The following is a 20,147-nucleotide window of genomic DNA, read 5'->3' as shown; positions in this document are numbered from 1 at the left end:
CGGAGAGCGGGTCCCGGGGCGGGGGCGGGGGCGGGGCGGGGGGAAGCCCGCGCTGGGTGCCTGCGTGGGTGCCCGGGTTCTCTGGAGGAGTCCCAGCACTCCTTTAGGGCCACCCAGTGAAAACTCGATGTTGTCTCTGGCCCGGCGACATACAACCTTCCTGATGGGGCAAAGCCTTGGCTCACAGGGACACCTGCAGCAGGAGGGGATAGCCCTCAGGATCTGGAGATTCGGGGCCCCGGAGGAGGGCGTGCGCTGCCTCCAGGCAGGGTGGCCTCGGCCCACGCTCTAGCCCCTTGGAGCCCGTTCTTAATTTGCAAAGTTGCAAAGCCTGCCTGGCTTTCTCATGTGGTTGGCCGTGGGGATGCAGAGAACAGAACCTGCAAAAGGTTGCCCCATCAAGTGTTAATTAGTGGGGTTATTATTACAAGGGGGGGGTGCCCACAGCTAGAGGACCTAAGCTCAGATCCTGACCCTGCCACCTGCTATCTTTGTGGCCTTGGACAAATCCTGCCACCTCCCCAAGCCTCTGCTTCCTCCTCTGTAAATTGGAGTCATGTAAGAAGCCGGGGGGGGGGGGGGGGGGCACCTGGCCTGTGCTAGCAGCTTCTGGCAGCTGCTATGGTTACTACTGTTCCTGTTGTCACACTAGGACCCCATTTTTCATCAATTCTGAACCAATTCCTATTCCCAGAGAAGCTGGGCTCTGATTCCTGATCTCCCTGGGTCCCTACCTCTCCCTAGCTCAGTGGCCCCCTGGGGGTCCCACCTTTAACAGCCCTGTGGCCAGGACCAAAATTGCTGAGCCTCCCTACTCCTAAAGGCATTAGCAGGACCCGCCCAATTCCCTCCAGGGTGGGCGTGGGCTGGGTGTGGGCTGGGTGGGAGCCGGGTGTGGTGTGCCAGCCGGCCCCTGCTGGCACTGGGCCACCCTGTCCTTCTGCCCTCCTGGCCCCTTGACCCGAGTCTGGCTACCCAGGTGGACTTTCTTCCTCCTCAGCAGTAAGAGGACTTGGCCCTAGACTACCCCTTCGGCCTAGACAAAACTGTGGCCAGGGGAGCTGGGAGGAACCCCAAGGTCAGCATGCCCCTTTCTCAGCCCTGGAGGCTCTTATCTCCCCCTTCCACGTTTGCCTGGAGGAGCAGAGTCTGAAGGGAGACTCTGCTGGGGGGGGGGGAGGGGCTGGTTCCGTGGGACCAAAATCAGGCCGTCCTGTTGGTCTCAGGGGACAGCCAAGACCCTGACCCTTTAACAGAGCTCCTGAGAGGGGTGGTGATGGGAGGTTAAGAAGTAGAAGGGACCAGTGCTGGAGGGTTGCTTCCCAGTGGCACATGCAAGGACCCATTATTGTGTGCCCGCCACAAACCCCGGGGGGGCTGTGGAGACAGAGAGGAACAAGATTGGGGCCTGTGTGCAAAGCGCTGGGGCTCATTGTGAAGGTGGAAGTGCACAGGGGCTAGAAGAAAAAGGATGAGGGTGGCCTGATCAGAGGGCTGTGAAGTGTGATCCCAACTCTTGTGACAGCTCAGAAGAGGTACCACTAGGATCCTCTCCCATGTTAGCGATGAAGAGACCGAGGCAGAAGGAGATGAATTGACGCAGCTGGGGCGGGAGGCAAGTCACAATCTGACTTAAGATTCTGGCAAATTCTCCAGATACCGGAGCCAAGGGGGCAGTCCTGGAATGCCTAGGAAAACTGTAGGAGCCCCCAGGAGGAGAGGGACTCATGGCGGTGATTGACATCAGGGATTTGTCCCCTGGAAACAGAGCCCACCGCCCAGGGCCCAGCGACGTAGGCGCAGGGATGCGGACTGTGGCCTTGGCTGCAACCCCCTGCACCCGTGCAGCCGGAGGGCAGAAGGGCGTCGAACAGACTAGGGTATAGTTTGCGGTCGTGTTGCACAGCCGTTAAAAACAGTTCGGCAACTCTGTGTGCTGATGATGAGAAAGACATCCAGGATACATGAAGTGGAAAGCAGACAACAGCCGGGCGCATGTTTGACATAACTCCATTTGCCTGTGTTTAAAGAACGTACCCATGGATTTGCTGGTAGATCCACAAACACAGTCTGGAAGTCCATGTGTGGGGTGACCCTGCGTGGGAGGGTAGTGGAGACGAGCAGGACAGACACGTGCTTTTCATTTCATACCGTGTGCATATATTAATCACTTACAGAAAACACAGTCTAAACTTTTTCTAAAATTAGCCTAAAGGGGGAAGCGCCGGGGTGGCTTAGTCAGTGAAGTGTCTGCCTCCGGCTTAGTTCATGATCTCTGGGTGTTGGGATCGAGCCCCACGACTGCGTCAGGCTCCCTGCTCAGGCGAGTCTGCTTCTCCCTCGGCACCCCCTGGTGCTCTCTCTTTGTCTCTCTTAAGTAAATAAAACCTTTAAATAAAATTAGCCTAATGGTATCAGGAGGGTCTGGACAGGGAGGGGTGAAGAAAGGAATTGCTGGTGGGAAGAAGAAAAACAAAGACAGAGGAGTGCGGGATCCCTGGCTATGGTCAGGGAGCTTCTGGCCCCTGGTCTGGCTGCATCCCAGGACGTGCTGGGGAGGCTGATGGGCAACAAGGAGCGGGAGGCAGGACGTGTGTAAGGGAGATTCTGCTAGGTCTGGAGAGGCGTTTTTATTTTTCTGTAAGCAGTGGGGAGTTTTTAAACTGGAAAATTGCATCTAGTATTTTACTCTTTGAAAAGTGCTTTCATAGACATGGTTACGATTTTCATCTTAACAGCAGTCCTGCAGGGTAGGCAAGCCAGGCTTTATAGATGAGGAAACAGGCTTTGTGGAATAAAGACCACACACTCGGAGTTTTAAAATGAGAAGCTTTGTCCTTTGTAAGCACTGCTTTGCAGGAAGACTGGGGAAGGGAGCAGCTACCACCGGCACCCCCTCCCAGCACGCGAGAATGATAGGCTTTCTTTCATGTCTGAGCAATCCCGAGACCCCCACCTCACGACATTCAGATCAAGAAGGTGGGACATCGTGACCCCCAGAAGAAAGGGCAAGAGGTTCCTGAAGTCATAAGTTAGCGAACTCAGGGAAGGTTCTGATAAGGGATGCCTGGGTGGCTCAGTCGGTTGAGGGTCTGCCTTCAACTCAGGTCATGATCCCAGGGTCGTGGGATCTAGTCCCATATCGGGCTCCCTGCTCAGCAGGGAGTCTGCTTCTCCCTCTGCCTGCCGCTGCCCCTGTTTGTGCTCATTCTCTCTCTTTCTCATAAATAAATAAAACTTTTTAAAAAGTTCAGATAATATACCTTTGAAGGATGTCCCTGTGTTTGTCCAAGAGAGTAAAAATATTAGGAGTCTTTTTATTAGCTGAGATTCAAAGAAATTTAGAACACATAAGAAAGCTCTGTTGAATGAAGCTCACTTTCTTGTCAAGGTTCAGAGAGGTATAGGGCTGTGCCCAATGCCACACAGTTGGTGGGGAGCAGAGCTGGGTACTCTACCCTAGACCCATGTTCTTTCCAGCATCATGGACCACACCCGTATTACAAAAGGGTCATTCTGGCTGTGCTTAGGACAGACAAGTTTGGCAAAGTTAGCAAGGTGAGTGAGTGAAGAGGCTACTGCAAAGGTCCGGGTCAAAGGGTTGGGGAAAGAGGCTGGGGCAACGGAGCACAGAAGAGGGATCAGAAAGGCATCCCTTCTGTCCAGAATTTGGCTGACGCAGGACCTCAGATGTCCTCTCCATTTATGTTCTGGGTTTCCCTCCCCACTCAGGGACTCTAGCCCGGCAAAGTTCGAGGAAGAGAGCTTGGGCCGGCTGAAGTTGAGGGCTTTTTCCGAAAAGGGAGCCAGTATCTCCGTGGACCCTGACCGCTAGCATTGATGGTGCAGAGTCGCCACCTAGTGGTGATTTGGGGCACGGCACCAAGGAACCCCACCTGGTCTAGACAATCCCGGGAAGCCATGATTCATCTCTGTCCCCTCTTCCTTCTTTCTCAGCAGAACACCTGGCAGCCCCACCTCAACACGACAGGCATTAAAGCTACAGGCTCACCCATAAAGGGCTTATCGGCGTTAGTAAGCTGCAAAAGCCTATATAACTCGTCTTTGCCACCCTGCCCTCCTTTCAGAAGGTCATGCCCAGGAAGGGGCACCAGTGACCTCTCTCAATTTGGGTGCTCATGAACTACAAGACCCTAGCAGCTGCCTGCCACCCAGGTGAAAGGCTGGGGCATCCAGTGTCCAGAGGCTGTTGCGGTCAGACTCTTGGGCCCTGAGATGCTTTTCAGCTCCTCTTCCTGGAGCTCTCTCCTCCCCCAGGGTGACCTTGAACTCTCTGCCTCTCCCCCAGCAGTCGCTTCTTGCACGTGCTGTTCTCAATCCTTTATCAGCCCTCCTCTGGGGCATCCTAGTCTCATCCCAGACGTGGTCATTCTGACTGGCCTTTGGGAACGGACTTGGAATATTATTCTGGAGCCCACATTACCTCCCAGATCCTGGCTGGGCTCATCCTACAGACCCCTGATCACTGCTGCATCTTCTCTGCCTCACCATGGAGGCCGCAGTCACCCTGGGAGGACCGTAGGGGGAGGGGTGGGAGGTGAGGGGGGGGCACCGGCTTTGGTGGCAAATACACCAGCATACCCGCTAACTAGCCATTTGATGAGTTACATTAGGTAATACAGTAGCTGAGGGTTCCCCAGGAAGACACCTCAGCCTAGAAGGTCCACCCGGAAGCCATAAACAAAAAGATGGACAGATCTGATGGCATAGAAGCTGTAGACTTCTGTGCCGCACAGATGCCCTCCACAAAGTGAGAAGCCAAGCAAATGGGAGAAAGCAATCCCAATGGTTGTAACTGACGAAGGGTCAATATCTAGAAAGTTCCCCCAAACTTAGGCACTTAAAACAATGCACACTATGACCTCATAGTTTCTGTGGCTCGGGAACCCATGTGTGGCTTAGCTGGGTTCTTGGGCTCCGGGTATCTTATGAGGCTATCATGGAAGTGTTAGTGAGCCTGTGGGCATCTCAAGCCTGGCTAGGGGACAATCCAATTCCAAGCTCCTTGGTAGGTTCAGTTCCTACCGGAGGCAGGGCTGGCTTTACGAGCACGTGACCTGGACAGTCGCACGGAGCCCCGTGCTCAGAAGGGCTCTTTTTATTTTGTTTATTTTATCTTTTATTTTTAAGCCCTCTCTTCACCCAGCATGGGACTCGAACTTACAACCCTGAACCCAAGAGTCGCATGTTCTACCAAATGGAGCCAGCCAGGCGCCCCAGAAGGGCTCTGTACTAGATTTAATGCTCTGTTGTCTATTTGTCTAATACTTTTATCTTTGAACTTCTGTTTTGTAAGTGAACCAACGGGACAATGGAGTGAGTACGTGAGCTGAGTAGATACGCCTCCTCTGTGTCCGCCATCAGTCCCTGTGGCTCCCTTTGCTTACGTCATTCAAGATGCCCCAGGAACCCCAGGCATGGTCCAAATGCTTTCTGTATATGTCTCAATTCATTTCATCCTCCCAACAGCCCATTGTACAGATGCGTAACTGAGACCCAGTAAATTCAAGTCATTTGTTCATGGCCTTGCATGCAGCTGGGGAGTGGGGCATGTATTCTTGGAGCAGCATATATTCTAGAGAGACCCTAGAGAAAGACTGTCATTTCTTTCTTTTTTCCTCCTTCCTGCCCTCCCTTCTTCTCTCCCTCCCCCTCGTGCCTCTCTGTCTTTTTCTCTCTCCCTTTCTTCCTTCCTTCCTTCCTCCTTTTAAAAGTAGGCTTCTTGCCCACCATGGAGCCCTGTGCAGGGCTTATGCTCACAGCCCTGGGATCAAGACCTGAGGTGAGATCAAGAGTCAGCCTTTCAACAGACTGAGCCGCCCAGGTGCCCCTGTCATGTTTTACTTTAAATTCATAGGTAGGTATTTCTGGAATCTTTAACGATAAGAATATACAAATGTTGGGATGCCTGAGTGGCTCAGTTGGTCAAGCATCGGCCTTCGGCTCAGGTCCTGGGATGGAGCCCCGCATCCGGCTCTCTGCTCCGCGGGGAGCCCGCTTCTCCCTCTGCGTTTCCCCTTGCTTGTGCTTCTGTTTTCTCTCTCTCTGACAAATAGATTAAAAAATCTTTTTTAAAAAGAATAAGAATATATAAATGTATACTTGTAAATTTGAAAAAGAAAATAAAAAAGACAGAGGAAGAAAAAAAGGGAACTCCTTGGTCTGTGTTCTTCTTCCTCCTGGAGCCTGGTCCTTGCCCTCCCCGTGCCCCCACCGTGGCTTGCAGCCCTGACCTTTGCAGCACTTGTGGGTGGGGGTCACCTCAAGGCTTTCAGTTCCTTGGGGCCCCTGGAAGTAGCTCCCAGGGTGGGGAGATTCTGGGCTAAGCAGAAAAAGGAACCATTCCAGAGCCCATGGGCCCCAGCGGTAACCTGACTCCCCGTCTTGGGCCCTTGTAACTGGGGCTTAGTCCTGGGTCGCAGAGTAAGGCAGTGTGGATCTGAACCAGTGCGGGTCTCTTGATGCCAGTGTGACATGGTGCTGATGTGGGACACAGAGACAGAAGAAAAATTATTAATTTCCTTACCTACTGACAAGACCTTAAAACAGGCAGAGTGACTCTCCTCTAGGGACTGAACTACCCCCTCCTTAAGGATGTGTTAAGGGCAAAGGACAATCCTAGACTGATGACCCCCCACCCCCAGCCAGGATCCTGTAAGTCTACTTTAACAATTCCTTTGGAAACCTTATCTCTAAACCTCCAAGATAGTGTCCACAATCATTCCCAAGCATATGGCCCACTGATAGACATCTAAAGGGTCTCATGAAAGGTTTTATTACTGGTAATGAATAACCTTTTCCCCAGACAATAGCTGGACCCTCAAGGTCCTAGACACCTTGCTTCCAAAATTCCATAGAGACTTAAGCCATCCCTAACCCCCTTTCTAACTTACAAGTATATAACAGACCACTCCTCACATCCCCAGGGCAGCAGCTCTTCCTGCCCACGGGTCCTGTCTCCGAGCTCTAATAAACCACCATTTTGCACCAAAGAAGTCTCAAGAATTCTTTCTTGGTCATCAGCTCCGGACCTCACCCCACCGAACCTCACCTCTGTTCTAGAACCTCATCAGTGCTGCCCCTCTCTGTTCTGAGAAACACAAAAGCTGGTCTTTCCCTTTTCTCTTCTCTTCTTTTTCCTTTTCTTTCCTTTTCTCTTAAGATTTTGTTTATTGATTTGGGAGAGAGCGGGAGAGAGAGTATGAGTCAGGAGAGGGAGAAGGAGAGGAGAGGGAGAAGCAGGCTCCCCACCGAGCAGGGAGCCCGCCGACTCGGGGCTCGGTCCAGGACCCGGGAACATGACCTGTGCTGAAGGCAGACGCTTCACTGACTGAGCCCCCCACGCGCCCCACAAAAGGTCTTTGGGGGAGCTTTGCTGCCTCAGGCTCCACAACCCAAGGGGATGTAGAAGTGAGGGCAGAGTCTGGATCCCCCGCCCCTCCCAAGCTCGGAACACCTGGGCCCCCACCATCGGCCCAGATGTCGGGTCAGGAATGAGAAACCAAATATTAGGTGTGAGGACACGCTCTCTCTCTCTGAAGCTCTGGAGGACCTTCCCACCTCCCCCCACAGTCTCAGATCCCAGGTCCCCCCTCGACTTCCTTAACCTCCTCCATTATCAGCTGCTCCTTGTATAGAGCCTTCTGGACCCCAGAGGGCCCTCTGGATAATTCTTGGAGCAGGGCCTGGCCAGACCAGCAGGGCCCTGCAAGTGTCTGGCTTATAGGAGGAGCAGGGGGGTCCCTGCTTGCTTCCTTGCTCTTTCCTTCTCTTATGGACAAAGCCAGCTAAGCGGAGGCCCCCAAATTCTCATCCACCTGCCTTGTTGAAGAAAGGGCCTTTGCTAAAGATCTCGAGACGAGATCGTCTTGGGTTTAGGCTGACACACAGAAGGCCGTGTGGCCACAAATTGAGGGACATCCAGAGCCACCAGAAATGAGTGAGCCTGTAAGTGTTGACAAAGTTGACAAAGTGTTGGGTTGACAAACCCAACCAACTGGCCACCCATGGTGTTTTATCTATCGTCCGTTTTTTTATTTATTTATTTTTTTATTTTATTTATTTTATTTTTTTAAAGATTTTATTTATTTATTTGAGAGAGAGACAGTGAGAGAGAGCATGAGCAAGGAGAAGGTCAGAGAGAGAAGCAGACTCTCCATGGAGCTGGGAGCCCGATGCGGGACTCGATCCCGGGACTCCAGGATCATGACCTGAGCCGAAGGCAGTCGTCCAACCAACTGAGCCACCCAGGCGTCCCCGTTTTTTTAAAATAGAGATTTTATTAGCTTTTGCCACGTGGTTCAGATTATGGGAGGATATCTTCATAAATAGGTATGGGGGCTCACGTTTTTCCTTTTTGCCTCAGGATACGTCCTTTCAAGTGAGGGAGGAAGGTGGGCCACAGGGTAAGGGAAGCGGGAAAGGAAGGTCCCTGGCAGCCTGGTCCAGGGCCTCCGGGGCGGGGCCCAGCCAGTGGCCAGCAGGGGGCACTGTGGGGCTGTGCAGCGGAGAAGGAGCAGCAGCCAGGGCACCCCCCCCCCCACTTTCCTGACACCCCATCACTCACAGCCTGAGCAAGCAGGGGGAGCTGGCCCAGTTGGTTAGTTCTTTAGCGACAAGGCTATCCCTGATTGTAGAGCACAAAAGCCCACCCCTTGCTCCCCGACCCTGGGGCCAGCCCCCTGGGGACACCTGGGCCCTGCCCAGCAGGCCAGGGGTGGACTTGTCCCTCCCCCACCCCACCCCTACCCAGCAGCAGCTCTAGCCCCCCGTGTGCGGGGAGTGTCCTGTGCCTAGGGGGTGGGGAGCAGAGATCAACTCTCAAGGGCCACGTTCCAGAACGATTCCAGTTTTGCCAGTCAAGAGGCTCCTTCCCTACTTGAGTCCACTGAAGTGAAGGGGGGGGGGGCGTCTCTCTTCCCGGAGGCTCTCCCCACCCTGCCCACGGATGCCCCCTCTCCTCTCACAGCCCTCACAGTCCTCACCCTCTGGCTCCCGCTCAGCCTGAGCTCACCAGGGGCCATCAGGCCCGGGATGGGGGCGCCCACCCCCTCCCTGCCCGCCTCCATCTCCCTGTCTTTGCTCTGTTTCCTGCGATCTTCCTCCTTTGTTCACTGCCTTCCTCTTTCCATCTGTGCCCCTCAAGACTGGTCTTGGCCCCCCCCACCCTCTCCCGTCCCTCCATTTGCTGCTTCTGATGGCCTGATAGTCAAGTCGCCCTGTCCAGAGCATGCCCATGTCCCCGGCACTGTGGCTGGCTTCCAAACTCCTCTTCCTCCTCCGGGTACCTGTCTGGTTCATTCCTATTTTATTTTACTTTTTCTTTTATATTTATTTTAATTATGTCTCACTCCTATTTTAAATTAGAGGGGACTATGCAGTTCAGAAAGGCTAAGTAACTTGCCCAAAGTCACACAGCATTAGGAGGCCGTCTGGCTCCAGAGTCCAGCTCTCCATCCTGCAGCGCCGCCTCCCGGGAAAGGCCTTGCCCACTCCTGTCCTCTCCACTCTGCACTCACGGCTCGTTCACACAGCTCCCTCTCGGCCCCATGCACTGGTCTTGCTTTCTACGAGCGGTGTTCATTCATTCTTTGGATTTCTTTTGAGCACCTCGGCTGTGCCAGGCCCCGGAGACGAAGGTGTACAGTGCATTCAAAGAGTTCACGGTCTGAGAGACAAGACTCGCCCTGCATGTCAGCTGAATCTTCCTAGGCAGCCGGGAGCCCTCCCAAGCTCGGAGGCTGCTTCCTGCTTCTCCTGCAGCCCACCCGGGGGTAGAGACCTCCTGGTCCCTCCTTAGGGAGCTGTTGCTCTGGCTGTTGCCTCCATCGTGCGTGGGGGTGGGGCAGGCTGGCCTGAGGCTGTGGGGTGTGGGATCCAGGGCTTGGGAAGGGGGTCTGGGCGCTGAGAGCTCAGGGAAGGTGCTAGAAGTTTAAGGTGGTATACGTAAACAGACTTCCTTTCTCAAACCTCCTCTGCCAGACACTTCCGGGAGCTGCCCACCCCCTTCCCCGTGTGGGATACCCAGCGCTCATGTCTAGCAGAGGGGTGGAAGGGGTGAGGGGGGTGGGCAATCCTTGACTCTCTCTCATTTTCCTGAACATCTCTCCCGGATTCCTCCCGGACTTATCTTATGCTCCCCAGGGAGGAGACTTCCAGGACACAACACTGAAAGCCCCTCGATTTTAAAAACAGCACAAACACCCTTCTGGCCCTCCACAGCCCTGCTTCTGGTCTCCAGCCCGGGCTTCCGACTACCCGGGTCAGGGCGTCTGCTCCACTTGTAAGCCCCAGCTCCAAGGAGCCACCGCTGGCCGTGGCTGAGGCAGAGGCGAGGGGGCCCTTGGGTGGCTCTCAAGAACAGGCCTGAGCCCTGAGCTAAGCGAGGGAGGCAGAGGCGAGTGGCAGCTGGCAGGAAAAGACAGAGCCAGTGGCGCGGACGCGGCAAGAGCGAGTCTGTTTAATGACACGGTGGGTCTGGTTACAAACATCAGAAACTACAAAAGGACAGGCCGTTACACGCATGGCTGCACGAGGATGGGACAGGAGGGGACACAGGCACAGAAGCCACAGTAGCCAGACATCCTTGAGGATGGCACACGTGACCAAGGGGCACACACGGGGGACGGGGTCCCCAGCAACTCTGACCCAGATGGGTGGACAGGACCCGACTGCTAACCAGCAGCCCGGGGTCAGGGACGGAAGGCCCTGGGCCTTCGGCCCACAGAGCTCCAGGATGGGAGGGAGGCATCTGGCCGGTCATGGCTGACAGCCGCGTGGAGCCCCACTCCCGCTGGGCTCCTAGCAGCAAAGGCAGATGGGGCTGGCATTCAGGGTTTCTGTACCACGGCCCCTCCCCCAGTGCGGTCCTCCTGTCCCACACGGCCGGCCCCTCTGTCCGCCCTTGCCCATGCTGGAGCAAGTCAGGGAGCCACATCCTTTTGGCGGGGAGAGGCGGGGAAGGCCAGATCCTTTTTACCTGGAAGTGGAAAGCAGGAATGTGCAGAGCCGGTCAGAGAATGGGCTGGACTCTGCGGGCAAGCTGGGTCCACCCCTCCCCCCGCCCTGCCCACCCAGGCCCTTGGGTCCCCCGCCACCCTGGCCACAGGTGTAGATCCTGTCTGTGCTGAGGTGGGAGCCCCATCTCAGCCAGAACATTCCGTCCTCTGCCCAGAAGCATGACCAGGACCCCTCCCTGCACCACACGCAGATGGGCACAACCAAGGCTTCCCGTGTGCCTCTGGGCCCCGTAGATACACAGTATAGATATGTATGTATATATATATATATATATATATATTATATAGAGATTGTATATAGAATATATCTGTATGGTTGATGAGTGTGTGTGATGCTCTAGATAGTGATGTGGGGACCTGCATGCTGGTCGGGCAGATAGAAATGGGGCTGGCTTAACTCCTGGAGAGACTCACACCTGCCCCGGACTCCTGCCAGCTGCTCAGCTAGGTCTCTGACAGAGAGTACAAAAGCTAAGAAGAGTGGGCCCAGCTCTTGAAGGAGGAAGCGTCCCCACCCCCACAGGCCCCTGAGCTGGGGTCAGCAGACAGGCCGCCAGCGCCACCTGCCGGCCGCTCCAGTGGCGACAGTGGCCACAGCAGAGGCTGCCTCTTTCTGGGAAGACGAGTCAGGGTTTCCTCCAGCTTCCTTGGCACCCAGAAATGGAGGGTCAAGGAGGGTCTTCAGAACTCGGCCTTCTGCTCAAGGTGCTGCCTGGGAGGGGGGAGGAGAGAGGGGGTCCTATGGCCCCGAAGAGGGCAGCGTGGCCGGCGGGCTGTGGACGAGATAGAGATGGAGTTAAGAGGTTACCAGGGGCACGGAGTGGGGCCAGGGAACGTGGGGGTCAGGGGGTGACGGCAAGGCAGGGCACGATCTGCCGGGAGACCCAGCCAGCTGCAGCCAAAGCAGCCCACCAGACCCAAGTTCCGGCCCCCTTTGGCCAGGATCTCGCTGCGTGACCTCAGACAAATCAAGGGGCCCACCTGAACCCCAGATTTTTCTCTCCAACCTGTGAATAACGTCTGTTTGGCTTGACTCTGCGGGATCGGAGTTTCCCGCAGGCAACCGAGTTTGCCTTTCACAAACTGCAAAGAACCTTTCAAAAGTCAGCTCTTTTTCTACGAATTCCGAGACCCGTCTCCTCTCTGTCTGGCTTGTTTGTCTGAGTGCCCTTCTTGTCACCCACAGGCATCCTCTGCACACCAGCCTCTTTGCACTCACCACCGTGCCCCCCCACCTCCCGACTCCCCAAACCACAAGAAAAATGCACATAAAATCTTAAGCAGCACAGTTCAATAAACAGTGGCATCTGGCCCACCACTGCTTCCCTGATAAGAGAAGCTGGACGGAGGCCTTCTAGAACTCTGTTCTGAAACTCCCTCCCACCATCTGAACCCATTTGGACCTTGGCAGGAGTTTGGGTCTGTAGGCCCTGGGCCCAGGGAGACACGCCTTCTTGGGGCCCACACGCGTGCCCTCAGGAGACCGGGGTGGGGGCTAATCCCCAGGACTTCACGGCTGGGGCAGATGGGGGGAACCCAAATTCAAGGTGCCCAGGCCCGGATGGATGCAGGGTTCCAGCCAGGCCCCGCTGTAGCCCCTCCATTCACTCCTCGAGGAGCAGAAATGGGCAGACTGAGATTCTGGTGGTTTCTTAATGTTTGTGATTTGGTGAGATGTAAGTCCCAGGGGTCCAGCTGGGGCAAGACAGGGGAGGGGACAGGGCTTCGTGTCGGGAAACGCTGTCCATGTGTTTCTGATTCACTGGGACTAGTGCTGGCCAGCTCTCTCTCCTTCTCCCTCTCCAGTCCCTCTAGGCCCCTGTAAAAAAGCCCTTTTCTCTAGAAGCAGGAAGTCTTGTCTCCTGGCTGTAAACAAACTCATCTCTGGCAGCCAGAGCTGAGCCGGCCTGGGGAGAGGCGTGGGAGGGCAAGCCCCTTCCCCCCACTGACCCTCCCTGGCCCCTCTGTCTGCTTCCGCCAGCTCTCTGGGCTCTGCCAGCACCTTCTGTGGCTGGTAAAGATCTTCGGCCTGCTTGCCGTCCACCCGGGGATCTGGGGCCGGCCAGGACCCAGCTGTGCACATCTGGAGTCACTGCCTGGCTGCAGCCAGAAGTTCCCGAGGTTTCTACTCTCCTGGGGTGGTGCCGCGGTGGGGGAAGGGAGCCAGAGCAAGCTGGAGCCGGTGTGGTCAGCAGCAGGAAGGCCTGGAGGTTGGGCCTCGCAAGGTCACCCTCAAGGGACCTCCTCCAGAGCTGGGCCTGGAGGCCTTGCGAGCAGGAGGTCCCGGCAGGCTCTGTGGGCCAGCTTGGAGCCCAGGGAGGAGACGCGCCTTTTCCATGGGAAACTGCTGGGAATGTTTCTCTACAACGCGTGTCCTGAGCCGCTGGCTGACCCCTGCTTCCCATTCCCGCCTACGCGCCTCTCCCTCCTTCCTACTCCAGCTCTGCCTCCACCCCTCCATTGAGCTCCCAGAGCCGCCTGCCCCTTGGGGGCCCAGGCAGGCCTGAGTGTTCCCAGCCACCATGTCTGGGGCCGGCCCTCCCCTCATGCTCCGAGTCAGCGGGAGTCCCTGAGGCCGGCCACCCTCCTCGAGCCCATCTCCCCGGCCCTCACCCCAGCCCCGGGAACCTGGCCTCCAGGGTCAGCTGAGAAGTAGACCCCGCTGATGGTGTGTGTGGTCGTGGTACCCACACAGGCCCCTCATGGGCCCGGGCACGTGTGTCCGTGTGCACACAACCTCGTGACTCTCCTGGCTCCGGCCCTACTGAGGCAGAGGCAAGAAGGAGCACTGGCCAGCACGAGATGAGGAACGGCCCCCTGTGACTGGTACCCAGGGAGGAAATGGCCAGACTTAGCCTGGCCGGCCTCCGGCCCGATGAGCTAGCCTTCCCGGCAGGAACCTTTTAGAACCTCCCTGTCCTGGGTGGCCTCGGCCTTGAGGGCTCTGAGTGCTCTCTTGTCCTAGAGGAGAATTTGTTCAGGGCTCACTGCCACCCATAGGAGGGGCCTGGCCCTTGCCCATCGTGCCTGCTTGTCAATGTGTCAGACCCCAGACCCAGCCTCCCGGAAATGTTCCTGCACCCCAGGAGAGACCGGAGATGAGCGGGCAGGGGGAGACACGGCAGGGAAGCCACCCGGCCCACCCTCACCCCTCCTCACGTGGTAGTGTTGGGGACCTGCTGTACCCAGCCCACTTCCTTGTAGGCAGCGGTCACGTGACTGTAGATGAGGCTGCGCAGCTTGGCCCAGGCTCTCTGCGTCTCTGCTGGGAAGTCATTGGCAAATTCCTCGGCGATCACCTCGAGAATCACCCCAGAGAGGATCTGGGAGCAAAGAGAGGAGGGAAAAGTAAACGCCTGGGTACCCTGTGTCACCCCCCAAAGCCCCAGGACCCCAGCACCCCTTCCACCCAGAGTCTGGCCAAGGGGATCATTGATGACATGACAGCCGGGCGACTTGGGGGACCAGGCACCACGGAGACCCCATCCTGCGCCCCTCCCCGTCACCACCACGCTGCGGGAGGAGGCTGGGCCGTCTGGTGGTCACCGCTGTTGTCCCAGGGGCTCCCCAAGCGGAGCGGGGTGGGTGGTGGACTGGCCACGCCCACCCAGACAGTACCTTGAAGTACACGGGCTCCACCTTGTGCTTGAGGGCGTGGGCTTTGCCCACAAGGGCGAGCACAGACGATACCTTCTCGGGGTCGTGTAGGTTTTCCACCACAGTGTTGAGGGCCCCCATGACCCGGCAGGCGTGTTTCCGCAGCTGGGGGCTCCGCTCCATCTCCAGGGGCTCGGTCATGTGCTTGAACTGGCTGAAGTATTGCTTGGCTGACGGGAAGTTCACAAAGAACCTGGCGGGGAGGGGTTGCTGAAGCGGGGGCCGCCGCGGCCCCACCCCGAGATGGCCAGGATGATGGGGGTGCGGGGTAGGAGGGGCAAGCCCCCTTAACTGTTTCCACCACCGTCCCTCCTGTCCCTCAGACGCAGACCCTCTCTCTGGCCCAGCTGGCTTACAGGCAGCCGCCCCCCCACCGCCGGGTCCTGCCCATTTCCGTCTTCCAGGCTTGCACACTATCAGCTGTGTCTCCCAGGCCTCTGCCTTTCTTGCTCTGGCCTCATTTCCAAATCCTACACACCCTTCAAGGCCTGCTGTAGTCCCAGCAGAGAGGGTAAGAGCTCTAGTTCTGGAATCTCAGGCCAGTGTCACCTTGGGCAAGGGACTTGACTTCTCTGAGGCTCCGTGTCCTCCTCTAAGCAATGGGCATCGTTGTCCCCAGCTTGCTGTGGGGATGAACTGAGGCACGGAGGGTGGGGTCCTCCGCACAGTGTGAACACGGGGTGCTCAATAAATGCCAGACTTCATCACAGTCAGGTTAGAGCCTCTCTGCAAACAAAGTAAAGCCCGAGTGACCTAGCTCAGGTCACCCAGCACACACGAGGGAAGACATGCAACTCAGTCGTCCAGCCAGCTCTCTGCTTCCTCCTCACGCCGCGCTCCCCTCCTTAGCCCGTTGGGCACGTATTGACTGGCTGACTTAATCAGAACTACAGACTGGTCTTACCCTCCTATTACTTCACATCTCCACATCTTGCTTCTCCAAGAAGCCTGTGCCCATTCCGGGGCAGACTCCAGGTCTTTTTAGCTCTTCTTCCCCTCTCTAGCTTACCTGAAATTGTCTAATTTCCCTCCAGCTATTACTCTCACTAGGTTACTCTCATGTTCAAAAACATTCAGTGGCTCCCCATTGCCTACCGGCCAAGATAAAAATCCTCAACCTGGGATTCCAGGCTTCCTACAAACTGTCCCAACTCAGCCACCTTCTTCCAGCCCAGTCCATTCACTGCTGGTAAAACACCCTTTGGGCCGGCCAGCCTTTCTTAATGCACCGTGTGAGGGATGTCTTCCTCACTCTTTCTCAGGTTGAACTTGCCTCCTAGGAGATGGCTTTCCCCTTAAGGCCAGGAGGGGTTCCCCTGCCACCTTTTACCTATGCTTCCCTTTCTGCCTGTTGGACTGGGTCCTACCACCCAAGGGCAGGGTGTGGCTCTCACACATCCTCTGACCCAGTATCTCCGCCCAGGGCCCTGTGGTCTGCAGGATGACGTTCAGGAGGCTGACCTTTGCATTCCCTCTCCCAGACAGAGCTGGCTGTTGGGGGAGGTACCCGCGGAGAGACTGGGTCAGAACTCCAGGACGTGTCCGGAATGTCTCAGGACAACCTGTTTTGTCAGGTGGTGTCACAGCTCCGAAGTGTCCCCCTTTGTGATCAGAGAAAGCTGATAATGTACCAAATCAGCCCTTTGGCCAGAGAGCCGGGACAGCTGTAGAAAGAGCATCTGGCCGGGGCCGACCCTCCCGGCGACACAGCTGCAGCTGGCAGGGAGGGAGTGACCGAGACATGGTCCATGTGGAGACCAAGGGCGACCTTGGGCAAACCACTTCACATCCCCTGTCTGCTCAAGTGTGAGAGGAGTTCCTCCCGCTCGATAGTTCACAGATACGATGGTGAGGACAAATGAGGCAATGAGTCTGAAAATACATTGGATTTTTCTGGAGAGGCACTGTATGAAGGACAAATGTGAAAAACCCAATCTGGACTTAGATGAGTATCTTGGGCTCTGGGCATTTCACATTGCCATAAAAATAATGATCGCTGTTCGCCCGGTGTGTCGCCGCGTGCAAAACATCTCCACCGGCTCCTTCATTTAACTGCCACGACCAAGCAGGCATTGTCTCTGCTCTACTGATGAGGAGACTTACTGAGCACTTACTAGATTGTCTCATTAATCCTGCAAGAGCCTCCTGAGGCTGGCACTGTTTTTATCCCCAAGTTCTGTTTTAGGAATTGATAGCCAAGGTTGCCCAGCGAAGCGGGGTCAGGAAGAAGAGACTCTACTTGCCCCATCCTGCCTCGGGACGCAGAGATGGGGGGCCAGGGACCCAGGGAGTCTCCTGCCCCAACACCCCGGGGCCAGGTGATGGTCCTGAGGAGTGACAGTCCCAGGGAGCCCCACGGCTATGCCCTGTGCTCTGCTCCTTCATGCTGGGCCTCTGTCCCTGGCCCCTCCACAGACACTCTCGACCCTCCCTGTCCAGGCCTGTGCTGCCTGCCGGGGAGAAGCCTCAGCAGCCAGCCTTGGGGGGTTTCTCCACTCCCAGAGGCATCTGGGCTTCCAGCAGAGCCTGAAATAGGCTCGTCTGAGTGTGAGGGGGGAAGGCAGCAGAGTTACAACCCAGAGGAGAGAGGCTTCCCGGAGCAGGGGTGTTCCCTCTCAGTTGGAGTGCAGGTGTGGGGTCTGGTTCAGACTGGAAGACGGCTTCTCCACTACCACCGGCTGCCTGGCTCCTGGGGTAGAGCTGGGGTGGGGGGTGCAGCTGGTCTTAGCCCAGTGGGAGGGAGGACCCAAAGAGCAATGGGCCAGGGAACTAGTGTTTCAGGCTCTCAGGGGCCTGTGCTTGTGGGCCAGGACTGAGGAGGGCAGGATCTGGAGAGGGGCCTTTGGGACACCCGAGAAGCTTATCCATCTTTTCCTTTCCCCCTTTTTAACTTTTAACAAAGCCTGCACACCCCGCCCCCGCAACAACCTGGCAGCTTGGGGGGCGGGGGGCGGGGGGCAAGAAGAGACCCAGGAGGGATAGGCTGGTGGGGCTTGGATCTGGCAGGGAGCAGCTGAGCCAGCGAGGGGCTCCCATCCCTCAACACAGAGGTGGGTCAGGTGGAGTGTGGCCTGGGCTGACCGGCAAGCAAGAGCTAATCACTGTCTCAGGCCTTCTCGGGTTAACCATGGCCCTCTCACTGAGCACCGAGCACATGGGGAAAGGGCCCCTGCCACCCGCCCAACCCCAGCCTCCCTGAGAGTCAGAAATGGGGAACTGCAGGGGCACAGAGAAAGATCTTGTCAAGATGTCAGACCCCAGAAACAGCCCTGGCCGTCTTCCGTTCCTTCCTCTGCACCCCTCACTCCTGGGGAGGCTGGACGGGCCCCAGAAGCCGGATCTTGGACATGTCCCCTCCCCCTCCCTGGCAAATGGTAGCATGTCGGTGTTGGGACAGCAGATCTCCAAGGCCTGAAGGATGCCACCTCCTTTCCTCTTGGTGACCCATGTGTGTGCACCGGGGGTACATCCTGAGGTTTGGTGGTCTCGCGTGTGCCGACACACGCGGCTGAGAGCCGCCCTCCGGGGCTGTGGGCCAGCGCATCTGGGAATCCACGACCGTGAGCTTGTGTGGGTGGTCCCACTTACAGGTCTGTGTCTCAGAATGTCTGATGGCTTCAGGATCTGAAACTCTCTCTTAACCTCCCCACCATTGCCCCCACCCACCCACCCATGTTTCTGGGTCTCGGGGCTGCCCAGGAATCCTACTCCAACTCAAGAGTACTTCTTGCTCTTTTTCCTCCAAAATCTGTTTCCAAGTTGGAATCGGGGAATATGGATCTGGAGCTGGGCTGGTCCTCGGTTTGGGGGGAGGCAGAAGGGAGAGAGAATCAGGGAGACAGAGAAGCCAGAGCCAGGGGCCAGGACCGGGAGACAGGCATGCATTTCACCTCTCCCTTCCACAAGCAAGGGCTCGCCCCATCTCCAAAGAATAAGGCTGCTGTGTCCGCAATCTGGCTGCTTCCCTCTGCGGCTGACAGCGGGTTGAGGGTGAGTGTGTGAGTCTGGGGTCCCAGGGACCCACATGTGTGGGAAGAGAGCGTCATTATGTGCTGTAGTCCGTTACTAGCTTGTGGGGGTTGGGGACATTAACTCTAGAGCAAAGGTATGTGTCCACCAGCATGTGGTGTGCAAATAAGTTACTTTGGAGGGTTGTGGTACCTGAGGTAACTGAGGAACCTGAGCCTAAGACACATGGCCTTTCCTCTTTAAGGGGTGATTCCAGGGTGGAGCCCTGACTCCTGCCCCTTCTCCCTTTCCCTCCTCAGCTCAGCAGGCGGTTGTACCCTAGGGACTGTCGCTTCTCCACTCACCTGTGCCTCACCTGGGAGCTCCCTGCCCGCCCACTCCCCAGGGGCAGGAAGGGGCCAGCTGGGAGAGCCGGTGCCTAATGGCCTGCTCCTTCTGACCTCTATTCCCTGGCCCTTTGCTCGGTCCTTCCGAGAGGCTTTGAACACAGAAAGGGGCTGAGCTGGACGGGGTCTGCTCCTCTTTCTCCCCCTTCTTGGTGGAGCCTCAGTTTTCCCGCCTCTAAAATGGGGAGTCCCCAGTTGAAGCACACAAATTGAAATGTGTGCGGGCGCAGCTGGGCTGGGTGTTTGGGGTCGCTGGTGAGGAAGGCATGCCTGGCCGAGCCAGGAGTTCTGAGGCCGGGGAGAGGAGGGGGACCAGGGTGTCCTCCTTCTGCGTCTGGCTCTTTAGTTCCTAGCCCCCCCGGCCCAGACCCAGAACCGGTTGCTCAGCCAGAGCTTCGCCCATCCCAAGGCGCCCCACACTGCCTGCACCGGGGCAGGCCCGGCCCCAATTTCAGCTGGAGAGGTGGCGCCGGAGCTCGGACCCCGGCCGAACCCGCCCCTGCCCGGAGCCGCTGCCGCCCTCCCGCCCCCGGCTCGGCCGGGCCGGAGTGACACCTACCTCACCAGGATGGCCACCCCCACGTCCTCGCAGTTGGCATAGAGCCGGGCCCACGTAGCCTGCACCGCCTTCCTCTCCGCCTCGGACAGCTCCTCGCTCCGCTCCCTGCGCTCAATCTCCATCTCGCCCGGCACTTTCTCCATGAGCAGCTCCAAGCCCAGCCCGGCTTCGCTCGGAGGCAGCGGGGCGCGGGGCGCCGGGCGCGGGGAGCCGGGGCCGGCTGCGTGCGCGGCGGGCGGGCGGGCTGGCGAGCGAGGGGTAGAGCGCGCCGGAGGGAGGGAGCGTGTCTGTCTCTGCGCGCCGGGTTTGTGTGTGTGTGTGTGTGTGTGTGAGTGTGTGTGCAGGGTATATGTGCGGGGGGCGGGGGACCGCGAGCGGGGGGCGGGGATGTGGTCTGCTGGAAAAATGTGAAAAAAAAGAAAGCCGCTCCAAACCCCAAACCCCGCGTCGGTGAGCCAATTCCGGCAAGGTGAAGGCTGGGCGGGGTGGGGGAGACGCGGATCGCGCCCGCCAGGCCACCACGGACCTTGACCGCCG

General features: G+C 57.2%; 1 protein-coding gene across 1 annotated transcript; it reads right to left on the bottom strand.

Moving 5' to 3' along the window:
• Positions 1-10,464: 10,464 nt before the first annotated feature.
• Positions 10,465-19,964, bottom strand: CYGB (cytoglobin). The gene is made up of 4 exons (XM_059150339.1): positions 19,611-19,964; positions 14,658-14,889; positions 14,199-14,362; positions 10,465-11,812 (listed from the first exon to the last, which is right to left on the bottom strand). The coding sequence occupies exons 1-4, from the start codon at positions 19,751-19,753 to the stop codon at positions 11,779-11,781; spliced, it is 573 nt and encodes a 190-aa protein (XP_059006322.1). The 5' UTR covers positions 19,754-19,964; the 3' UTR covers positions 10,465-11,778.
• Positions 19,965-20,147: the final 183 nt, after the last annotated feature.

The sequence above is a fragment of the Mustela lutreola genome, chromosome 15 (assembly GCF_030435805.1).
Source record: "Mustela lutreola isolate mMusLut2 chromosome 15, mMusLut2.pri, whole genome shotgun sequence".
Classification (NCBI taxonomy): domain Eukaryota; kingdom Metazoa; phylum Chordata; class Mammalia; order Carnivora; family Mustelidae; genus Mustela; species Mustela lutreola.
This window is presented reverse-complemented; position numbering and strand designations above follow the sequence as displayed.

What these genes read in the sequence shown, in the direction of transcription:
- CYGB (XM_059150339.1), bottom strand. Translation starts at nt 19,753, where the DNA reads ATGGAGAAAGTGCCGGGCGAGATGGAGATTGAGCGCAGGGAGCGGAGC. An exon ending in GGGGTGGCCATCCTGGTGAG is followed by an intron (nt 14,890 to 19,610) that starts GTAGGTGTCACT and finishes CCTCCCCGCCAG; the next exon opens with GTTCTTTGTGAACTTCCCGT. An exon ending in TGGAGCCCGTGTACTTCAAG is followed by an intron (nt 14,363 to 14,657) that starts GTACTGTCTGGG and finishes CTTTGCTCCCAG; the next exon opens with ATCCTCTCTGGGGTGATTCT.